Source organism: Hirundo rustica, chromosome 3 (assembly GCF_015227805.2).
Source record: "Hirundo rustica isolate bHirRus1 chromosome 3, bHirRus1.pri.v3, whole genome shotgun sequence".
Lineage (NCBI taxonomy): Eukaryota > Metazoa > Chordata > Aves > Passeriformes > Hirundinidae > Hirundo > Hirundo rustica.
The window spans coordinates 8,841,318-8,865,319 of NC_053452.1; the positions used below are offsets into that span (position 1 = coordinate 8,841,318).

A 24,002-nucleotide genomic window follows, 5' to 3' on the forward strand; every position below is an offset into this window, starting at 1 on the left:
TTGTTTCTCTTTCCTGTCTTTGGTTTGGTTTTTCCACCGCACTTTACCTCACCACTGTACCACCCTCTAAGTCAAAAGCTTAAGGCAAGAATGACTTTCCGCGGAAATCTGGCTGATGGAGAAGCTTTTGCACCTTTCCTGTCAGTTCAATCCACTTTCATGCTGCGCCGCTTCTAACACATGCCCACCTCACGAACACACCTCTCTGCTCTTTGCCGTTGCACCCTCGGAACTGATTTTCTCCGGGTAGCCTCAAACCTCTAAAAGCAACACCCGAAGCTGCTCGATGGCCCGGGGTCACCGCTGCGGTGGTGTCTCTGGGCAGCATGCGAGCGGCCGACCCTGAGCACCCTCCGGGAACGGACAGCGCTCCTCGCCGCCCTCTCTCATCGCGGGCGGGCGGAGAGAAGGGGAAGGGAGGAAGGGCCTCCCCCAGGGGTGCCGCTCCTCCCCTCCCCGTCTGAGAGGCCAGGTGGCGGCGAAGGGCGCGGGAGGAGAGGGGAGCGCTGCCGGCGGGGACGGCAGGTGAGGAGCGCGGCGCGCCCGTCGGGAGCGCGGGGCGATGTCGGAGCGACCCCGGCACGGGACACCCGGAGCGGCTCCGCGCCGCCCCGCGGCACCTGCGGCGGGGTGGGGAACGCCCGACAGCCCGGGCTCGGCTCTTTTGCAGCCCTCTTGCAAAGCAGTTTCTTTCGCGCTTTCTCCGGGCCCCCGCGGCCTCCCGGCACTTCCTCAAAGTGGAAGCGCTGCAGGCCGGGCTCCCCAGGCACCCTCCGAGCTGCGCCAGGCACCGCCAGCCCGAGAGATAACCTCAGGAAAACATCGCTTCACCCCTCTTGGCCTTAACCCCGCGTTGCTCCAGCACGATTCGCATCTTTCCCTGTTCCCACTCGGCGTTTGAAATCTGGGGCTGTAAGAGCTAAAATCTGCGGAGAGCTCGATGCGTAGAGCCACTGCTGCTTTTCGATAGCCGCGTTGGCCAAAATGCGCTGCAGAAATCCCGAGCGGAGTCAGCAATAGCCTGAGGACACGTTTCTGGCCTGTTTGAGCCGCCCGTGCCAGGCCTTGCAGCTCCCACGTGGAGCCCAGGAGCTGGGGCGCGTTCCCGAGCAGATCCAGGCTTGACCTGAAGGCTGTAAGACGTGGAGCCCTGACAGTTTGGGTCTGGTCGGGGTTTAACACCGAGGGGTTCGTTGTCCTCGTTGCTTCGCTTGCCCCGTTTTCAGACCAGGCTTTGTTTGTGCTGCGTACTCCAGTAGATTTACAAGTGTTTGTGTTGCATTATCTTCAAACTGAAAGCTCCTTTGAAGAGGAAATCAGGAAGTACACGGTTTCAGGGAATGATGGAGTGCCAGGATTAGTGCACTGAGTCCCTGGTTTTCCAAGCCGGTAAAAGAAGGGGCTTCACCCACCCCTTGGGCTGCTCATTTTCACTTATGTCAGCACAGGCATCTGTGGGCAGAATTAGATTGGGAAGCGAAACCAAATTTAAAAAGATGCCCAAAACAATCCAGATCAGTTCTGAAATGTTTCCACTGGTTCAACAGAGCAGATGAGACTGCTGCTTTTCTGTAACAATAGCCGTTTATGGTGGAGCAAGGGTGGGCAAAAGTAGAGTTCATCTGCTGGACTGCACCCCTGTGCTCCTGAAATAAAACCCCACAGTTCTCATCCTTTGGCTGTGAATTACTTTTGTAGTTTTTTATTGATGCTTAGGAGCATGATTAGGGGCATTTTGACTTTCCTAAATTTGGGATTTTTGTTTTGCTATGAATATATTGCAACGACAGCTGTCCTGTGCACCCTGTACTGCATTTGTGCTGAAAGCCTCACCCGCCTGGGAGACCATCTCAGGAACTGGGTCTTGATGCTTTAGGGGAGTCACAGCCCTTCCCCTCCTAGTGCATACCTAAGCCCATAAATCCATGTGGCACACAGCAGCACAAATTCAAAATCCTTTATCCCAGAGCCAGGAAAGCCAATGTTCCCGGAGTCCAATACAATGCCTTTATTTACCAAGGCAAGCCAAGCAAACTTCTTGGATAAGTATCAACCCTTGTTGGTTTAGTAACTGTTTGGTGTAAAGGTGTAGGCTGGCACATGTAAGAACCCAATTAATAACAGTGCTTGTTCCACAGTGTGAATTGGCCTCTTGGAGTCACACAGTTACGAAGCTGCAGTTTCCTGACTTAGGGCTCTCTGTGTCTGTAATTTTGGAACTTCAGGGCAGACTCCCAGCCCCATCGCAGTGAAACTTGCTGACAAGGCGATTTTCATTCAAAAGCATGCCTTTGAGCAGATCAGATTATTAATTTATAATACCATTTCCTTAAGGGGAAATCCATCTAATCTTTAACATATACACTTTCATTGCCTTTGTGTTTGGAATCACTTTCCTTATTAGCCGACTTTGCCATTACCTCTATTACCTATCTCTATTACCCCTCTGATGACAAATTTTATATCAGTGGCGCTGACATCAGGTTTTAAATTACTAAATACTTGTTTTCAAGAAGATCTACAACAGCCTGTAATGTTGTTACATCCCTGCTGGCTTAGTTATTTTCTAAGGTCCTATGTGTAGGGCCCCTTCAGCAAAAGTCTGTGACCTGGGTTCTCGTATGTTTCTGAAAGTTTGCAATAAATGGAATTCATCCATTTTAGTGCCAACTGCAAAAGCTTGTTTCAAGACAGAGAGCTGATGTGGTACCTTCTCTCACTGGTCAAATATCACAAATTCTGCCTGCAGCATCAGTTACCTTATACCTACAAGCTCTTTCTTCAGCAGAACCCAGCTGATGATAACCAAAGCTTCTACTTGGAGCGTCTTCTCTAGTTTGTCTTGGCATGATTACTGTTCACCTGTCCTGGCAGGAGGCTAGTGGGATCTCAGACAATTCACCCTGCTGAGAAGGATACATGCCTACATCCCTGTGCAAGTCAGCAGGAACAGCAGATCTGTGCCTGGATAATGCTGGCAGAGAGCCACTAAAGTTGTCTCCCCTTGTATGTACCCAAATAGGTAAAACTGCTCTCTGGATTTGGTCCCACGGGAGCAAGCTGGCAGAACTGCAAGTGTAAACTTTGATTTGCAGTGAGAATTACAGCCCTAAGTGTACAAGTCAACAAAATGCCTTCGTTCACCAGACAGATTGCCAAAGCACATCCCACCCACAACTGCAGGCCAGGCTGGCAGATTAGCACTGGATGGTGGGCGAACGCGGCTAAAACTGAGCTGTCTCAAATGGAGGCATCTGGGTTGGGGGTGTGGCAAAATCAGAATACAACCAAAAAATCCCACATTCCTGTCTTGCAAGGGTAATTGCAAGAGCAGAGTCTAGTTCAGAGGTAACAAGATAACACCTCTGAAGTTCCATCCAAGGCCGCTGCAAAGTCCTGGCGGCATGGAATGGTGTTGAGACTATAGAGAAATGCATTTGTTCAGAGAGTGGAGGAAAAACATCTTGGTTGAGTGGTTGGTTTGTTTTTGCAGAGCTTACACAGACCTTTCCCAAGATGGTTTCCTCAACTCAATATGGGCCGCACACCTGGGAACTCCTGCTGACAGTTGATCATCAACTTGAAGGTGTAAAAAATGAATTTAAACTACCGGTCACCGGCGACCTTCATGTTGGAGGACTGATGCTGAAATTAGTAGAAGAAATCAGTGAGTAAAGATTTATCATTTACATGGTGTTACTAAGTAATATGTGCAGCTTTCCCTCTCTGAAGAAAAGCTTCTGTGTGTTTTGAAATGTTACTACCTCACTTCTCTGTCATGGCACAGGGCATAGAGGTTCTCAGACCCAGGGTTTTTTGTGGTCAGAACCACTGCCTGTGTTCCACCCTCTTGTGGCTAAAGCGACTGTGTTACCATAGTGCCAACAAAACTTTGGGGTTGCCTTTCAGTTAGACAGAAATAATTAAACCAGGCTAACGATTCAACTCCCTTTCCAGAAGGATCTCACAGGTGTGTGGTAGGGTATCACCTACCTCTGTCACTGAGTTTTATCTACCCGTGGCCATCAGAGAGGATGAGTTGTTAAAAGACACTTGAGAAGTTCCCATTTCCCATGCTGTTGTGGCATTCTAGCCTGTTTGAGCCGTGTTCTCCAATGCATAAATACAGTAAGGAAGAGCTGGGAAAAGCTGAGGCCCAGTCAAAGTTAGGAAATGAAAAGTAAAGTCCCCTGTGTACAGGCACAGCTAGGGAGCACAGGAAGAGAATCTGAGATCACTTCTGTCACCCTCTCTGCACGCTTAGACACACGGTTCAGCCGGAAACCGATGGTAGCCAGAGTTTCCACTGAGTCAGAAGAGTCATTTTTCACAGTATTTTTTTTTAATACTCAAGTGGTGTGAAAAGATTTTTATATTAATATTTAAAGCAAATCTGTAACTGACTTGTATCAGCAGCTCTCTTGAGACACAGCTCAAGACAGAGCAGGGGGCAACTAAATAGGACAGGGCTCTGCTGTGTTATGGGCATGCTGAGGAATAGCCTCTGCCTCATGGAGCTGATGAGGAACAAGGATTGATGCAAAGATCACACAGAAGCTTTACCTGCTACTACACACTGACATCTGGGAAGTCATCTAATCTTGGAATTCCCACAGAACTGAGAGCAGCAATATTTTATCTCTTCCCTTGTGCATGGGCTGCTACTTAGCTGTGTGTAACTAAGACTTCCATGAGCTCAAAGCTGGTTCTTAACACTCTCGAGATGAGCTGCTCAATGCTACTGCCAGGAGGCTGTGGAATAGCTTGTGCCCATCTGGGTGCACAGGAGATTTTGTAGGCGGATTTTCAGCTTGCACTGACAAGTTCTGAACTGGAACCCTTTGTTGTTGGTCCTTATCCCAGCACAATCCCAACAGCATTGCACCATATGTAGCACCAGCTCCAGGAGATGTTCTTTCCATGTAGGTGTCCACAAGACTAAGGCAGTGCCACAGTCAGCACCTAGGTTAGGTCTTCAGGGAAAACAAAGTTGGTTCCCAGTGACTGCCACAAGAATTCAGCAAACAGGGTCTAGGTTGGGACCTATAGTTGCTGCTTTTATTTAATCTAAATAAATATTTGTGCTTGCAGAGAGCTGTTTCGAACCAAGTGTTTTGTGTATTTGTCCACAGTTTGTTAGTAACCATTTTGTATTTTCCTAGAAATAGCACAAGATTGGTCAGACTATGCTTTTTGGTGGGAACAAAAGAAATGTTGGCTTCTGAAAACCCACTGGACACTGGATAAATGTGGGGTGCAAGCAGATGCTAAGCTGATCTTTACCACTCAGCACAAAATGCTGCGGCTTCGCTTGCCAAACATGAAGACTGTGAGACTGAAAGTGAGCTTCTCTTCCATGGTGTTCAGAGCTGTCAGTGACATCTGCAAAATGCTCAGTAAGTAAAGATAAATCTCCTCTGGCAACTAAGCTGGAGCATTTTATTGGGTGACTTTGTTTTGATGTGAAGTCCTTCCTCACAAAACTGTTTAGCTCAAAGAGAAATTTGAGACAGATTTTTGGGGGTTCAGTATGCAGTGCATGTCAGTGGTTCTTTTCCTCTGTGATAACTGATGCAAGCACTGTCAGGAATGTGTCCCATGAGCTGCAGGAGTACTGGATAGTCAAAGCTGGCAGTTTCCTAGGAATCCTTGCCCTCCTGGAGCAGGACTTGGTCCTGATTATTCTGTGCCATTGGCTAAGAGCTTGAGATTATCAATGTCCTACACCAGCCTTCACCACAGGCAATCTTACTGGTGTCAACTGATTTTTCACCTATTTTCACTAACATTAATGATATCCAACTGTGCCTGTGATATGTGTTCACTTCAGATGCAGCATGTTTAAAAAGTTCAAACCTTCTGTATGCCCAGATCTGTTGCGGTCAGGGTATATCTAACAATCTCACCCCAACAACGTCTCATGGTACTGAGTCCCCAGTCTCTACTCTTTCTAATAATGGGGCATTTCCAAGTAGAGGGTTTGGAGCATGCCAGATATGTGCCTGTGATCAATGGGAATCAATTGAGTCTACAAGCAATCTTCAAAATCCTTTTGGTTTAGGGTAAAATAGGGATTAAATTCCTCATCTTAATTTAGATCTTCAAAGCTTAGTCCATTTAACAAACTCATCTTCCGAAGGAGTTTGCTGCCTCATACTGATCCACTTTCAATTTCATCTCCCAGCAGTGGATTGTGAAAGGTGTAGTGTCTTTATTATACCTAACAGCTCTGAGAGTGATGCCATAATTGTCCAACTGGCTTTTGTCCATATTAAATATTCCTACATTTTCCCTCCAGACTGGGACAGAAACATTAACTTTGAATGAGTGAATACTGTCAAATTTGTCTTTGCTTACCCCGGGGTGAAAGTGTTTTGCAGAAAGGATGTGCCAGGTTTGTGACTGGCAATACCTATCTGAATTAGTAGTGCATTAGAGAGCAGTGAGAACCAAGACAGAATCTTGTATGAGAGATACATTGAATAATAAAAGGCATGAACCTCAATTACAGGTGTTCTTCCTTATTCATAATTTAGATATTTCACAGAGGTTATTATGCTCATAGGTGACTGCAGAGCTGTTAGGGGAGAAGAGCTTTTTCCTGGCATTCTAAAATGCAGTTACACGTCCTACAAAAGTAGATTTAAATCCTGTCCAAACTCACGGCCCAAAGTCTTTGGCCTTGTTATAGAATTAGTGGATTTTCCACAGCTACTACTTTCAACCTGCTAAAAATAACGGATTGCAACACGAAGCTTCCTGAAATGCTGTTACCAGCCGTGGGTTCTCTTTTGGTTGTAATCATCTTGCTTCACTTCCCAAACTGCCTTTGTAGATATCAGGCGGTCAGAAGAGCTCTCTTTGTTGAAGCAATCAGAAGGCACACTCAAAAAGAAAAAGAAAAAAGACAAGAATAGCAAAGAACCAGCTACAGAAGATATCTTAAACCTGTCCAACTCTCCAGTGAGTTCTGGATTACCAGGTAATGAAAAATCAATATGATTTTATTGTTCTGACCGGAAGTCAAAAAGAGGAAGAAATTCTTTGTTACACAAAGGAGGCCAGTTTCATGTAGGGTGGTCTTGGAGACACAGTGAGCCTGAAATCAGTGGCTTCCAGAAATCTCCAATATGTCAGTATTTCCCTGTTGTCTCTAGAAATGTTTTCCTTTCCACTGATGTGAGAAAAGCTACGCTAGAAAAGAGGTTGTGGCCCTGCACCCAGGATGTGCTGTTCCCCTTTGAAAAAGGGGGACAAAGCTTAAAATATTCATGGAATCTGGCAACCTTCAAGGAAAACGAGGAATAAAGGCTTGAAAGCATGTTTCCCATGTCCAACAGAAGTGAGATCTCACAGAGCAAGAAAGAGCATTTCTGTCCCCGAGGTCACCTCACCTGTGAAAGGACAAGGCCAGCTGGAAACAGCAGAGATAGGAGACTGTCTTGAAAGAAAAGGGCTCTGTTTTTATGATGGAAAGTGGTGGACAGGACCATTTTTCATGGGAATAACGTTATGCTCTTAACTTGCAGCCAATCCAGGTTTATACAGTAAAACCATGACACCCACTTATGATCCTGTCAGTGGGTCACCAGCTTCTTCCACAATTACTTGGTTCAGTGATGGTTCCTTGAATGAGCAGAACTGCAGCATCCTGGCCCTCAGTCATCCCACCTGTTCTCCAGAGATGCTGGCAGAGATGTACCAGCCACGGACTTTGGCTGACAAAGCCAAGCTCAATGCAGGGTAAGGTGCCTCTCCTGAGATCCTTTGGGTTTAAAATGAGGAATGATGTCATTGTGCAGGCTCTGGCTAAAGTCTGTTGTTAGATGATGGCAAATTCACTTGAGCACGGCTAAAGGACAGTTTGGGTGGCAGACTCCAAAGGCTTTAAGTAGACAGTGGAAAGAGACGTGGATAAGTCCAATAATTTTGCATTAAAAATAGGTGAGTGAGTTCTGCACAAGTAAGCATTGCTGCTTGTATAGACACAGAAAATGGAAGTTGGAAGTCTATATGAATCCTCCACCTTCTTGAGTTACATGAATCTTCCCTAGATTTAGAGGAATTAAATCTGTTTGTTCCCACTTTTGTTTCACAATTGCACTGGAGCTTGGCGGGTGTGATGGTTTTTCCTGTACAGATGAATCTGTGGATTGTTTTCTTCCACAGCTGGCTGGATTCATCTCGATCACTTATGGAACAAGGTGTTCTGGAGGAAGATCAACTTCTTCTACGCTTTAAATATTACACTTTCTTTGATTTGAATCCAAAAGTAAGAGCCTTGTTTTTATTGCTATTCATTGTTTGCCTGCTTTCATGTCAAGGAGCTATACAGTAATATAGAATATGTATAGCACTGTGTAGAAGTTTAGCTAGGATTTGTAACAAGCCCTTCAGAGAGATCAAATTCAGCTTCTTCCCCTCAGCTACAGCTGCACTTTTACCCTATGGACACTGAATCACTGTTCCTCACGTGAAATGAGCTCTTGCATTTAAAGATGGGATCTGAAGAGCACCAGAAACGGTAGCCCTATTTCCAGAGGGGCTGGTTTACTTTCTGTGTCTCTTTTAACAGGAAAAATTAAGGGGAAAACTAGACTAGCAGTATCCTAAATGGTGTAAGGAGTCCTGGGTTTGAAATTTGGCTTAAAAACAATAATTATATTACACTGCCCGTATTGAATTCCACAGCTTTTCTGGGCTGGAGCCCTCAGAAGAAATCAGGACACTTTCCAGTTTACCTGGCATGGTTTTGGGTGAAATGGCACCCCCACTAAAATCCAAGTACATGTCTCAACTTCAGCAGCCCAAACATTTCCCTTCTCTGCCCCAGCTCTGCCAGCCCTGGAGCCATAGGATGAAATGACCCCAAAGAGCTTCAGGTAGCCTTATATCTCACCTCTGCTGGGAGTGGTCACACTGCAAGGTTTACCCTCCCATCACCTACATTTCACTAGCTCTGGGGCTTGAACATTTCTGTGGGTCACTTCAGCTTATTAATCAAGCAGATAATAAGGAGTAATCATTTTATAAAACCAGGTGGTGAATTAAAGCAGATCTGGCAAATCTCAAGCCAGTGCAAAAACAGAAGCAGAAATGAAAAAGCCAAGAGAGGAAGAAAGGAAGTGAGGAACAAGAGAGTTCTGCAGGTCACGTTGGAGTCAGCCGTGTCACGTGATTTTCTCCCAGCGTGGTTTCACGTCTTGGTTACACCAGTCCAAGGCTTCCTGCCTCAAAAGGGGATGTTGAGCCTCACCTTATTCCTCAGCCAGGGGCTCCTGGTTGCTTTCCCGTTGGCTCAGCGGGCCCTGGGACTGTGCACACAATCACACGAGCTGGTACAAGACAAGGAGGGGAGCACGGCAGAGGTGGGAGGAGGAGGCAAACAGCCACTACGGTTCAGACCATCGTTAGATCAGCTGCAGGTCATGGTGAGTCTGTGTCCTGGAGGTCACTAACGAGCAGTGTTTGCTCTTTCCTGCAGTACGATGCGGTGCGAATCAACCAAATATACGAACAGGCCCGCTGGGCCATCCTGCTGGAGGAAATCGATTGCACAGAGGAAGAAATGCTCATCTTCGCGGCGCTACAGGCACGTACTTGAGCCAAGTTGCAAAACCTGTTCCCTCAAGAGGCAGGCACAGGTTAGGACAAGACTAGGACAGAGCCCAGGCCAGGAGCTCTGCTTGGATTGGGGGTCTGCTCTTGGGGTGAGAAACAGTCAGCAGCATCTGTCAGCTGAAGCAACTACACTCGGTAGTAGCACTAACACCATTACTCACACAATTGTGGAAACATTTACTAACATTATCTGCACCAGAATGTAACTTTGATGCCGGAATTAGTATGAGGTGTTGCTTCCCATACCAGCTACCATCCCTTCACCTCTTCTTCCTGAAAATTCCTGTAGTGCACCTTGTATACACCATGTGAACATTTCCCAACAGACAGGAAAAAAAAACACAGCACAATGTAAAGATAGGGACGTTATGGCATACGTGGAAATTTAATATGACTGAGCATGGCTTAGTCTCTGACCATAGGTAATAAAGCACAAACCTTCATTAATAATAAATTCCTTCCTTTTAAATATAAATGGAGCTGCCAAGAATTCAGAGCCTGTCACTGCAGAACACCGGAGAATCTTGCTTCCAAGTTTCCACCTTGTATGGATGGCAGGACTAGGGATCCAAATGTAGCACCGAGTCAGCCTCCCAGAACAAGGGCAGTTATCCAGCAAAAGAATACAAACAGTGATAATTAAAATAGGAAACTATTATCAGCCATTGCAGAGGAGTCACAGTGGAAATGGCTGTTTCCTTGGGAAAACCCCCTGACTCCTGCAGAGCTTCACGCAGTTGTCCAAGACCCAGGAGACCAAATGAGCTGTTTTCAAAGACTTTGACTGTATGTTGATAATTGATGTATTGACTATTGGCTACTGATGTTTTATTTTAGTACCACGTAAGCAAGTTATCGTTATCATCAGAGACACAAGATTCCACCTGTGAATCGGAAGTAGATGAAGTAGAAGCCGCCCTTTCCAATCTGGAGGTGACTCTGGAAGGTGGAAGTAAAAGTAACATTTTGGTACGTCCTTTGGGATCCCAGGATTCCTTTTGCTGTGCCAAATCTGTAGATTCTCTTGAGCCTTCCTGGTTCTTGATTTTTTTAACAGTTGATTACAGAGTGCATTGTACTAAAATTATTCCCAATTATTCCTGATAGGAGGACATCACAGACATCCCGAAACTTGCTGATTATCTCAAGCTAGTTAGGTGAGTTGTTAAAATTAATAATAAAACATACAAAACCAGAAGCTTAACCTTACAAGAGCTCTCTTGAGTTTTTCATTCTAATCTAACAGTACATCTGACAGTTAGAAATTGACAAATACCCCAGCTAGGTCTAACCAGCCTAATATTCTCTTGCAATCTTTCTCTTCCTGCTTCTGACAATGTTCCTTGGCAAATCTCTCCCACTCCTGGGATGCTGGGTAGCTATACTTGTACTTATTAAAAGACCTTGCTGTCCCTATTTCCTAGTGCTCATTCGTCATCAACTCTAAACAAAAGAGCCTAAGTTTTATTTTCAATCACATTTACCTATTTTTTTTCCAGTAAAAAAAACCAAGAAACTTGCAGTTCTCCCTGAGATGAATTTCTAAAAGTAACCCCAGGGAATGTATTTTTTAAACAAAAGAAACATCCAAATTGCCCCTTTCTTACTGAACACAGAGTCTGTTTTTTCTAATATCAAAATGAGCTTCTGTGATCCCATCATAATATCTTGATTTATGGGTGATTTAAATGACTGTAGAGACCTCAAGCCTGTAATGCCTTTTATCACAAAACAGTCTTTGTGTTTTAGAAAGATAAAGTGTTCTGTTGTACAAATATTTATCAGATTCATCCGTTGACAGATGGTATTTTTAATCTGGGAACTGAAAACTGCACCTGAAAAAATGTAACTGTTGCTAACTGCTAACAATTGTTAATTATTAATTTCCAATTTGGAATTTCATTTGACATTCTTATTGTGAAAGTGGCTTAAGATGAAAGGGAATTAAGGCTTTTAACAATGAGATATTTGTTTTTCCCCAGCAGTAGAGCAGCTTGCTTTTATAAGCATTCAGCAGTTATTTTTCATCATGAAAACGTTCCTATATAAGCGATAAATCGCTTACCAAACCTAAGGCATTGTAGAATCCAGGTAGGGTATAAAACTTTTCTTTAAACAACAACACTTTGTGGCTGTAATTATTTGATTAATTGTAAACCTGAATGCAAAGCTGTGCATGTCCTACTGCTTATTGTTCCTGTGGTGAACCTCTATTCCCATTTATTCACGGTATGCACCACAGTAAAGGCTGCTCTCACGTGGGGACAATATTGTGGAGAATTGCAACATTCTTTTCAAAAACAACAAGAAAAAGCTTTCTGAAAAGTGTTCAGAAGCTTTTTCAGGGACAGAAAAATAATTTTGTCCGTCTAAAAAGAAATTATAGTCTCTTATTTTTGAAGAATGTTGCTGTATTGGAAAACTAAAAGCCAAATTATTTGGTAGTTTTGAAAATACGAGGTTTTTTAATCTAAATGTAAAAATTGCCATTTTCTAGAGAGGATTCTAAACTAGGATTTTTAGAAAGGGTCTGGAGGTGTGTGTAGTAAGAGTATATATAGTACATCACTGTTTTCCAGCTAGTTCTATACTCTTTGTACCGTCCTCTTAGATTTAAGGGGAAATACTGGAATTTTTTTTCTTTTTTCTTCATTTTCACTTTATTGATGACCTTTGTCACTAGCTGTGAAGTATTTCTCTACTCAAAGAGTGTTAATACCTCTGGTTTTCTCTCCTGGAGAGCTATAAAACTTCTATAAACATAGTGAAGGAATAGAATTTTGTTGTGTTAGATATTATTCAGATTAAGCCAAAAAAAACTGTTCTCTGCTTCCTTACAATGAGTATAAGTTGTTTTTATGGGTGCAGATATTCAAGATAAGGAGCTATGAAAAACTGATGCCAATTCATATTAATAAATCAGGGATTAGTTTTGTGTCACTGAGTTCATGGGAAAAATTAGCCTGTTAGAAGGGAATGGCTTTGAATAGTAATGGAAGAAATAAATGAGAAAAATCATAAGACAGGATTCAAATCTGGAGTAAAAGCCATGTCCATACCTGGGGTAACCTGGATTGGATCCAGGTATTTCCCACCCCCGCATTGACACAGGCATGTCATACCAAACCAAAGCCATGGCTATGACCTTGAATTTCAGAGGCTCTGTAATATTTGTGAGGGACTTAGCAAGTTGTGTGTGTTGATATAAACAAATGAGATTTCTTTTTTTCTGATAGGCCCAAGAAGCTGGCACTCAAAGCTATCAAGACATATTGGTTTGTCTTCAGAGACACTTCAATATCTTATTTTAAAAGCAAGGAATCTGCTCAGGGAGAACCTGTTGAGAAACTCAACCTAAAAGGTAGGAATTCTCCTCTCTTTGTTTTTTTCTGTTGCACCTGTGAACTGAATAAAACAAGAAATCCCTGCTAGATTCAGGAAGGCAAACACAGCAGCATTTAGTCTGGGAGTTTTTCAGTTCCTGAGACTCCTGAGCAGGCAGCTTGCACCTGCACAAGAGGCTTAAACAGAAAGGATTCAATAGTTCAACCCGAGCTGGGATCCTCAGAGCCTGATTTGTAAAATCCCCTGTACTGCTGAATTCTTCAAGATGAGTCAGGTATGGCTGGAGACTTGTGGGATGCTTTCTTTCCAAATACTTTCACTCTCCTTTAAATGGGAGTGTTCCCCCATGTCCTTGGCAAACGCACACTGGCAGCAGAGGATTAGGGATGATGCCATGGGCAGGAGTGCCAGAGGCTGTCCCTGCATTCTGCCATGCAGGGACAGCTCCAGGACCTTCTCTGGGCCTTGTCTGTGTTGTGCATGGGGATTCCCATGGCTACAGCCAGCTGCTGGAGGAGGAGCCCCGGGTGTGCACACAGACACCAGCACCCTGTATAGCCTCCGTGTACATCTGCTCCTGCAGGGACATCCTTTGTTCAGCATCAGGGAACCAGTGATGCCCAGGACTCATCCTAGAAGAAACCTTTGAAATAGAAGATTGACCCCAGTGAACAAATGGCTCTGCATCCCAATCTGCATATCCTCAGTACGTCAGAGAATGGATGGGAAAAGCAGCCAGGGTGGCTGGAACCTCACCAAGTAGCCTCTCCCACCAGTTCCTCTCCATTTTCAGTGCTGCGCGTTTCCTAAGATCAGGCTGAGGTTTTGGGAGCACTCACACCCTTTCACTTCCACGTTCACTCACGTGCTCCCTGAGCTCAGAGCAAGCCAGACCAGGCAGTGAACTGGAACAAAACCCTTTCATTAGGGCCTGAGCTTCCCAAGTCTTGGCCCTCAGTCTCAAAGAAAAGCAACCACTAAGTACTGTTCCTAAGTGTTAAAGCAGTAATTAAAGTTACTGACACAGTAATGAAACAAATTAATTTCCTTCTGATTCCCTGTGATCTAGGATGTGAAGTTGTACCAGATGTAAATGTTGCAGCAAAGAAGTTTGGAATCAAATTACTAATTCCTGTTGCGGATGGCATGAATGAAGTATATTTAAGATGTGATAACGTGAGTAATAAGACAAGAGAAAATTTGGATTCAAGATTTATGGCAGATTGTCCTGTTCTAGAATTTGTATAGAAAAATGAGGATGCTGCATAGAGCTTATTATGGAAATCTTTAGAAAAATTAAGAATAATGTGGTGGCCTAAGAAATACGTAATTCTTGTGGTGACATAAGGACAGTAAGTAATCTTGTGTTTATCATCAGTTGTCATGTAAAGCTGGTAGGAAAAAAGCCAGAAAAAAATAACAAAAACCCTCTAAAAAGAAGTTACAGTATTTCGTTCCAATGTTGTCAGAGAATTGGGATTTGGATTTTGTTTTCTTTCCTCTTAATTAGAACTCTCCCCATTCAGATGAGGAGAGTGGGATAAGGATCTTACATTAATTTTCATTTTATTGAAAAGTACCAGATCAAATTGTGTGAAAAGGGTTCAGTAGGTGAAAACCAGTCATGCAATAAAACTTCCAAGAGAATCTATTTCAAGGTACTGGATTTCTTAGAAAATGTAAAACCTAGGTGTAGCTGGAAGTAGTCCAACCAGGAAGGAAGAACAGTAACAAACAATTTGCTTTGTTCCAGGAGGATCAGTACGCTCGGTGGATGGCTGCTTGTGTTTTAGCCTCCAAGGGCAGAACGATGGCCGACAGCTCCTACCAGCCTGAGGTCCAAAAGATCCTTTCATTCCTGCAGATGAAGAACTGGACCATGTGTTCCCAGGCTGCCTCTGAGCCAGAGAACGTAGATATGAAACCCGAATGCTTCGTCTCACCACGCTATACCAAAAAATTCAAGTCCAAGCAGGTATCCTGAGCATGGCTCTATGGCTGGGCGTGGGCGATTCCGGTGGTTGCTTAGGGATGAGGCTGGATCCAAGCAGCATTTGGAAGCCATGCAGTACAACACCCTGCAATAGGCGTTTGTCCCTTTGCAAGAGGCCTTGTCTTCAGACTGAACACAGGGACAGGTGTTTTGGCACCTCTTCCAAGTACCTCTCCTGCATCCACACCCTAGCTTAAGTCACCCATTATGTTCTGCTCCTGGTAAAACTGTTCCTGAAAGTCTCTCCAGAGTAACAAAGGAAGGATTTTAAGGACTGCAAGCTGCTGTTCGCATCTGAATCAACAGGGTCCTAGGGTCCTCTTGCCCTTCAAGTCTTTCCTCCCTCTCCACCTAATTCCTTGTCCTGCTTTTGCTGTGCAAGAGCTCAGCCTGCCCACCCTGAAGAGGGTCCCCAGAGCAGTGTATGGAGTCAGGGCAGTGCTGCACAAACCCAGACCTGAGACCTTGCTGTCCATTGTGTCCTTTGCATTTGGGATGTGTCCCCAAGTGCTCTCTGTGCTGTGTCTGCACAAACAGTGACAACAAAGTGTCTGAACACAGCATCAGAGCTCATGATTTCTGATTTAGTGAAAGCAAAAGGATTTTTGTTCTCCACTCAGCTGAAAATTTTCTCTCTTCCTGTGTTTCCCAGCTGACTGCCCGTATTCTGGAAGCCCACCAAAATGTATCCCAGATGTCCCTGGTGGAGGCCAAGCTGCGTTTTATCCAAGCCTGGCAGTCCCTCCCTGAGTTTGGTTTATCCTACTACATTGTAAGGTAATTGCACTCTCACCCATTTCAAGCTGCCGCAACGTGGTCATGCTCAGTGATTTTCAGGAAGTTCTTTGACACCTTGTTCCAAGAACATTTTCTGTTTCTTCCCCACAGAGTTTTTTTAATTTTAGTGATTTCCGTAGTGCTGTTTTTTTTCTATAGGAGTAGCACCCAGTAGCTCCATTCCTGGCGTGAGACTCTGCATTATATCTGCCTTGGTACAGACCTCCTGGGTTTAGCCTGAAGTAATCTCTCACCAGCATTAAACCCTTACTGGCATAAACTTTCCAAAATGTATAAAATGCATGTCTAATTGGCATGCTCAGAGTTGCAGGATGTGTTCACTCTGACCCTTGTTCATTGCAATATGATAAAATGGTGATTTCTTTTGTATTTCGTTAAGAAAACAGCAAGTTATCCCTTTTTAAAGTTAATCCAGAAAAGCAGCGAGCACAAGAAAAGTCCCATTTGTTCACAGCAGCTTCCTTGGACACAGCAGTGGTCTGACCTGCAGCCTTTTCTCTTGAAAAAACACCAAAAAGCTGAAAAGTACTGACACAACCACACTTGGAGGGTCCTTCCTTAATTTGTGCTTCACACCCCTTCCAGGGCTAGCTAGGAATCGTCTGTGGCGTAAATGGAACCAGCTGGGAACCACACTCTGGCACTGAGGCCAGCTGATGTAGGACAGTCCACATCTGCTCTATTAAACTCTGACTTCCCAAAACCCAGAAGCCTCATGTGAACTGTGAGATCATGTTGGTCCTTGGATGTTCCAGGTTTCAAACTGTTACCTGGGAGTCACTTGAGAGAGCGCTGCTTGTTTGGAGCCAGAATTCTCCCTGAATTCCAGGCCCAAAAATGCTCCCTGATCCTGCTGAATTTACTAACGCAGGTACAGATTTTTTTGCCCCATCTGTCACCATTAATCCTGTTAAAAACACGAACAAGCCCAACACCTAAACTGCATTTTGTAGTGGTGAATTGCTACAAACTGCTGGGCAGTATCTCAGTGGGGCGTTAAGCAAAACACAAATTGTGTCCAGGTCACGTGTTTTCCCTAAGGTCCAGCTGCATCTAAGGAGAGAAGGTTCACGAATAGGATCAGAAATACTCTGAAAATACAGCAGGCAGATGAGATTTCTTCCAGCTTTCAGCCTGAAGGTAGAGAAAGGTGGTTTCTTTACCAGAGTAATCTGTTCCTCGCTATTCCCAACTCAAAAAATTCTGTCCCCAAAAGATTCTGATGCTTTTGTATTTATTTTTCATCTCTAATTAGAAGAAAGTTGAAATTTTAAAATGCCTCAGTAATTTTATAATGTGATTTATACTCAAAAACCTGTATATATCAGTTGTTTTGATTATATCATTTAGGTTAATATAGGTTAATAAAACAAGAGGAGCATGTTTCAACATTAGAGAAATGAAGCAACAAAAATTACTGTTGGCATTTTTTCCAGTAAAAATATAATCAAGTTCATGCATTTGGGAAGAACAGTATTTTTTTAGCAGGAAACAATGAATTGGAAAGATTTCAGCCAGAGCTACCTTCCTGATTATTTTCCATCTTACACCGTGGCTCACCAGCCCACACTTTTGCCTTGTAACAAATCCTGTTCTGAAGATGGGTCCAAGCTCTCCTCAGGCTGTTGTGACTTTTCCCACGTTTTTTGCACTTCCCGAGGAGAGCAGCTGAAACGTTCCTCTAGCCAGAAATCATTGCAAAGCAGATCTGCTCAAAGGTTTGGGGTTTTTTTTTTCAGGTTTAAGGGAAGTAAGAAGGATGATGTGCTTGGGGTGTCCTATAACAGGCTGATACGGATAGATATGGCCACAGGAGATCCTATCACAACGTGGAGGTTCTCCAACATGAAGCAGTGGAATGTGAACTGGGAAATCCGCCAGGTAAACCTGGAACAGCTTTGTGTTCAGTCCTTGCATTTCACACTCTTGGGGATGCTTTCAGAAAATATTTTCAAAGCTCACTGAAAAGATTCTGAACGTGTTGTGACATGTTATTAAATAAGCTGTCTGCAGTTTTTCTTAGTGGAGTCTGTAGTCAAAAATCAGAAATGGAAAGATTGCCAGTTTTAAAGGTTCCTACCAAGCTTATTCTTTACAAGTTGCCCTTAATTTTGATGGGATGAAATAGAGACTCCAAGGTGAATTTCAACATGTTGTGTTTAGTGTTCTGTCAGTAAAAAATCTCATTTTGGCTCTCATGCATCATCCTCGACATTGTGGTGGTTCAATCTCTATTGCAGACTGAGGATATAGGAACCCAGTTTGTGTTTCAAATCCCAAACTGAGACTGCAAGGCCTACAACTCTGTATCAGTGTGCGGTCCCTGCTTTGGGGTTTCAAAGCTTGAAGCCAGCTCCATAAATTGTAGATTTCTGGGGTGGAACTAGTACAACCTGATGTAAATTGAAGCAGCCTGGGAACTGTTCTTGTGTATGGAGTTTTCCACATCCATCTGCCAGATCCAGGAGAGATCAGATCACTCCCTACTGCTCTCCGGCTGTACTCCCTACACTGGAGCCTGTAATTCTGGGTCAGGTTGCTGGGTTTACATTAAATCCCTCTCAAAAAAAGGCAGAATGCACAGTGATCAATAAGCTCAGTTTGCTGAATTTTAGAACTAACTGTAGCTGGAAACCAAAACCAGGACCCCAAAGGCAGATTTAAGGTCAGCACACAACAAAGGACAGATTAAACATTATTCATTACACAAAGAGCCAGGAGTGCCGTTCCTGCTCTTCCCGGTGTTCATTTTATATGCCATTGGAAAAAAGCGAAAAGATTTTGTTGCCTGCTTGAACCAGCAAAAAGATTTCACCACAAGAGGGCCCTGATGTAGCAGCAAATCCAAAACTGAGCAGCCAAACACCCTGAGCATCCAGCAGACCCAGAACCCTTTGTTAGCACGGGCAGGTAGTGCTTTGTCACCGTGTTTGTGATCCAGCTGTGCTCTCACACTTCTCTTTCTTCCCAGCCTATCTCTGATTTTGCCACATCTGTTCTCCTTAGGTTGCCATCGAGTTTGACCAGAATGTGTCCATTGCTTTCACGTGCCTGAGTGCAGACTGCAAAATCATCCATGAATATATTGGGGGCTACATCTTCTTGTCAACGCGTTCCAAGGATCACAATGAAACACTGGACGAAGAGCTGTTCCACAAATTAACTGGAGGCCAGGAATGAGATGAAGTAAACTCTCTTCCCACTGCTTGCTTCTTCTCATAGCTAAGACTACCAGAGATTACACAAAAATATCTCTGGCTGTTAATTGCTGGCTACTAATTGTTGTATGTGTCAGTCTTGTACTATGACTGGGACTGTTGACAGTTTCTGTTAAATACTGAAGCTAAGGTCACTGGATGCAGTATGACAACTCCATCATCAATACTTGAGAAAATGCAATCGTCTTTGTTTTCCTTTTGTACAGCTCAGGTTTTTTTAATAAACAGTGTCTAACTACTGGACTTTTTTTTTTTTTAATCTAGTATTTTTAATTGCAGCAATCTGTTTAAGCATCCATGGCATGTAACTTGAGGATATGGTACAGTGAATTTTCTTCTGTTACAGCCAGGCAACTTCCACTGTTAAACTGGCCATTGTTAAAGAGCCCAGTATTTATCAGAACTAAAGCTGAATAAATACATATTTTAAAGCTCCATGGCTTGTCTAACGTTTGCCCCGAGAACAGGAAGCATTCCAAAGTCCTGCAGACTAAGCTATCGAAACTCCTGTAGTGATTACTCAGTTGCTCAAAAATGTAGAACCCATGCACACCTTCATCCACTGAAGTGGAACCCTGAAAGCCAGAGAAGCTGTAGAGCATTCATCTTGGCAAAACTGTATTCAAAAGGTTCATCCTTTGAGGAACATTGTTACTTAACCTGGTTGGGAAATGTGCTTTAGGAACTATCTAAAACTATTAAAGAGGCCACTGAGTGTGTTTCTATTTTCTGTCCCTGTTACTCTGTTTCACTATGACGTATCTCCGAACTGAGCTGTTCCTATGAGGATCTTGAAAGCCTGTAGAAATTATTTTACTTGTGTGCTGCAAAATGCAAAGAGTGATGCTCAGAGGGCTGGAGCCTCTCTGCTCTGGAGACAGGCTGAGAGAGATGGGGATGTTCAGCCTGGAGAAGAGGAGGCTCCAGGGAGACCTTAGAGTCCCTGGAAGGGCTATGAGAGAGCTGGAGAGGGACTTTTGCCAAGGGCACACAGTGATAAGGCAAGGGGGAATGATTTTCCACTGATAGAGGGTGGGGCTGGATCGGATATTGGGAAGAAATTTTTCCCTGTGAGGGTGGTAAGGCCTTGGCACAGGTTGTCCAGAGGAGCTGTGAGTGTCTCTGAGGAGCCAGATCTGAAGCCAGCAGCTCTGCCTGCTGGAAGGAGCCACACACATCCACCGAAGTGAACGAAATTTGATACTACCCTGTAAAGCAAGGACAGAGCGAAGCTGGGAGAATTAATGAAACTACTGGACAAACCAAAACTGGTTTTGTATATCTAAAGCAATGCAAGGGACAGGTGTTGCCATATCATAAAAGGGATGCTGCAGAAATCACTGGAATCATAAACATCACTGGAAACTGGGAGCCCCGATTTTCATGCCATGTACTCTGCTTTTCCCCAGCTCCTGTCAATGGGCTTTTGTGGAATGACTCCCAGTTTGTGCAGTTTAAACTACAGCTTTGCATTTTGCAGAAAGAAAAAAAATACAGCCTGCTTCCCAGCTCTCTGTTCTCCCCACTCCTCAGCACTTTTTGCACAGGCTGAGGGAACATCCTGTTTTCCTGCAGTAGAGATCTTACTCACTTGTCACCTGCTTGACACAAACCAAGTTTTTCCTCGTGTTGTGAGATCCACTCAAGTCCAAACACTGGCCACATTTAAAGCCTTCCTAAGGGTGCCATGGGAGAGCTAAATGCTCATGTCAATGCCAGCATGTCTTCCACAGACAGCTGCCTTCCAGATCAGCCTCTGCTTAGGCTTTGCAGTGGGGATCCTGACCATGCCTGCATGGAACCCCTCAACTGGCAATGAGCAATGCCAGACTCCTGTGGATTGCTCCCTGGGAAGCACAGCCCATGCTTGCCACTCTCAGAGCAGAGCTTGTCCCAGAGTGCTGCATGGAGGCCCTGTAGTTGCCACTTGCCTACGTGACCTGAGCACAGGAATGCAGAGACGGGGGGAATTCTGAGCATAGCTCTCATTAGCAGAGTGTGTGGCTCATTTCATTGCTAAACAAGCACGTTCACTTGTGGTTCAAGCTGTCTTTGCTAGGATTTCAGAGAAATTAGCAAATATTTCCATTTTCTTTCCTGCCCCTCCTTCAATCTTACCCCATGTGTCACTGCCTTTCGACTAAATCCTTTGCCGCTGCTTTGCAAGGAGTTCTGCCAGCTCATCCCGCCTGGCTGTAAGCCCTACCCATCCTTGGCCATTTTAGGTTTAAGAGAGTGATCCCTTGCTGACGCCCTGTCTCTGTATTTCCTTAGGTCATTCACCTGTCTCTTCTCCGTGCCCCACTCATTTTGCAAAGCTTTTTCACAATAGGTAAGGAATATGTAGGAAAGGAATATGTAGGAAAGGAAACTTTTTATCCAGCTGCTTTGAGTGCTGCATGTGACTGTAGCTCCTCTTCCTACAGGCAGTAGAGGTTGGAGTGGGAAGGCACGGCCCAGGGCGTTCCTGCACTTCCATAATTCCAGGCTGGGTATGGTGGGCAGCACGTGAGAGGAGGCCTGCCCCAGCCTGCTCTGCCTGACACCTGCAGCAGCCGCAGCTTGGAGTCATCTTTCATCCCATGCCATGTCACCGAGCACGTCCCAGCCAGGCCCCGGACATTCCCTTAATGCGCGTGGGGATCCACACGCTCCCTCATTTGTGCAACAACCGGATCACACTCGGCTCTCGCGAGCTCCTCACACCTATTTATACACAGGGTTAAAGACCACGGCCTCAGTGGGCTGCAGGAATCACGTTATTAATTGCACAGTGCCAGATGTGGGAGCGGCTTCCCAGAATGAGTGAAAGCAGGACAGGGGCGTCTGCCCTGGAGTTTTGCAATACAGAGATGAAATCCGGGTCAGGAATGTTATTAGATGAAAACAAACCTTTAGGAAACTTATACCTCAGCTCAGCTGCAACCCCAATCTGTACACTGTGCTTAATTAAACCCAAGCCAAGTCAGGGTAAAGCACTGCTCATGTCAGCTGGCTGCTGCTGCTCTTACATCAAATTCCATAGGGGATTTCACCACTGCCTTCAGCCTTCCTTAGGAGACACACACCCCATAGTTTTCCAAAACCTCAGGCTAAATAATCCAGTTCTTCCATTCTCTCCCCTTTCTCTGTGGGAAAATGTCTTGCTTGTGCTTGCTCCGTGGACAGACCTGTGAAACAGTTCTTCTGTTGGCTTTAAAAGCCATTCTCCAGGGGGTTTTTTCAGGATATTTTCATTCTTAACCATCACTTGGATCACGGCCAGTAAGAAACATTCACCTCTTAAACTTTACAGCCTGGTACCATCCTCACCTTCTCCTGCTCGCCCCAGCTCTGCTTATCTTGGTGTCACTAAGGAATGCAGGGCTCAGCCCGAGAATTCCTGCGGGCAGAGGGGCTTTGTGCAGCCCTGCATCGCCCCCGGGGAGGGGGCGTCTGCTTCAGCTCTCTTTGCATCACCCGTGTGAAAAGGCTGACAGGAACGCCTGCCTTTGCTAACGCTCCCTCAGGTTGTCACTGAAACTCTCAGAAAAGCAGAAAAAAGAATAAAAGGCGTCGTGAGAACAAGCCAAAGTGACTAACAAAGGGAAGACCTCTGCCTGCTGTTAGCAGATATTTCAAAGAAACTCGTGAATGGGAGCTACAGCCTGCCTTGGGAAATCTGCCAGTACCTGGGCAGCTACCTGAGATGTAGCACCATAGCAGAAATGTTTCAGATGATGAGTTTGCAGCTAAGCAAAGAGCCGGGAAGATACAATACCTGCCACAAAAAATTGCCATCCAAAAAAAAGCAGAAACAAAGATGGAAAATAAGAATAGCAAAAGCTCATTTTCCAAGGGTGCTCTCCCTCTTGCAACAGGTTCTCTGTATCACTCAGAAATCAAGGCCCCCTGGGCAAATAAAACCTCCACCTCCTTTCTACCTTCACCAAAACGAGCAGCCGCTTTCCCAGTCTGACAGTCTGCTCAACTCAGTCTCCAAAATGAAGTTAGTAAGGATGAACTCATTAAAATTAAGGCAGCTTTTGGCTCACCGAGTTTCCTGGAGTACTTTTGTAAGACATTAAAATCAACAAGATAACTAGTAACCCTAAAATAAGCAATGAAAATTCACTGTCTGTAAATACTGTAGTAAATAATACAGTACTCAGCGTAATACTACTATAGTGATTACTGTCTGTAAATACTGAGCTAAGGGCAGCAAACACAAGTATTTAATAGCCCAGAGTAAAGCCGGGCCACCTCCCTGCTCCTCGGCTTCCCAAAGAGGAGCGCCGCAGCCAGCAGCTCTGCGAAGCCTGGGGGAAGGCAGGGTTTCCATCGGCCGGTCTGGAGCCGGACTTTCCTCCTCTTATACCAAATTCTTCGGATTTTTGTAACCTGCTGCCCTTTGCCCTTCGCACGGCGGCGAGAGCGGAGCGCTGGCGGTACCTGCGGGCGCGCACGTGCCGGGCCCGGCCGCCCCGCCCCGGCAGGGTCAGCGGTGGGATTAGCCCCTCGTTTGGGAAACCATTTGTCTCCTCCTAGAGCCATTCCACTGGGGAACGACCTGTGCACTTCGCCCAGCCTCCAAGGCAACCGCGATGGCTCCAGAGAGTCCTACTGGAAGCGCCTATCGCTGTTCTGTGGATGTTCTGGTGTTTTTCAAGGCTCTCTCCCCAAGCTCATAATGACCCACGCGGTCAATAGATAAGGTCTGCGTAATGTGTGCTTGCAGACTCAAGGTTTTTGGGGCAAGCGAGACCCTTATCTGCACTTTAGCACCGAAGTTTACAGGTCAGGGATCTGTTTTGTTGCCCCGATAAAGGAAAAGCACTGGCTACTGTTCTCCTTGGAAATTTTAACAATTAGTTGTCCTACAGCAGCAACAGAACAACCGCCCTTTTACTTTGGAACAATCTCCATCAACTCATCCCTTTTTGGGATCATTTCCCTGACTTAATTCTCTGCTCTCGACCTAATTATTGTTTGAATTGTGGGAATGCTGAAAAACCCAGCTCAGGGCAGGTCCCTCAGTGGGAGATGGT

At 44.9% G+C, this 24,002-nt stretch overlaps 1 protein-coding gene across 1 annotated transcript; it reads left to right on the plus strand.

The window, feature by feature from the left end:
• The first annotated feature begins 482 nt into the window (after positions 1 to 482).
• Positions 483 to 19,318, plus strand: FERMT1 (FERM domain containing kindlin 1). The gene is made up of 15 exons (XM_040058835.2): positions 483 to 525; positions 3,494 to 3,667; positions 5,163 to 5,396; positions 6,836 to 6,982; positions 7,530 to 7,743; positions 8,170 to 8,272; positions 9,485 to 9,592; positions 10,459 to 10,590; positions 10,729 to 10,778; positions 12,858 to 12,982; positions 14,036 to 14,142; positions 14,720 to 14,941; positions 15,612 to 15,736; positions 17,497 to 17,638; positions 18,764 to 19,318. Exons 2-15 carry the CDS (start codon positions 3,517 to 3,519, stop codon positions 18,935 to 18,937), a joined length of 2,034 nt encoding a protein of 677 aa, XP_039914769.1. The 5' UTR covers positions 483 to 525; positions 3,494 to 3,516; the 3' UTR covers positions 18,938 to 19,318.
• The last annotated feature ends 4,684 nt before the right edge of the window (positions 19,319 to 24,002 follow it).

Excerpts from the sequence above, each read along its gene's own strand:
- FERMT1 (XM_040058835.2), top strand. The coding sequence starts at position 3,517 with ATGGTTTCCTCAACTCAATATGGGCCGCACACCTGGGAACTCCTGCTG. Across the intron at positions 10,779-12,857 it reads GATTATCTCAAGCTAGTTAG|GCCCAAGAAGCTGGCACTCA; the intron begins GTGAGTTGTTAA and ends TTTTTCTGATAG. Across the intron at positions 17,639-18,763 it reads TGAACTGGGAAATCCGCCAG|GTTGCCATCGAGTTTGACCA; the intron begins GTAAACCTGGAA and ends TGTTCTCCTTAG.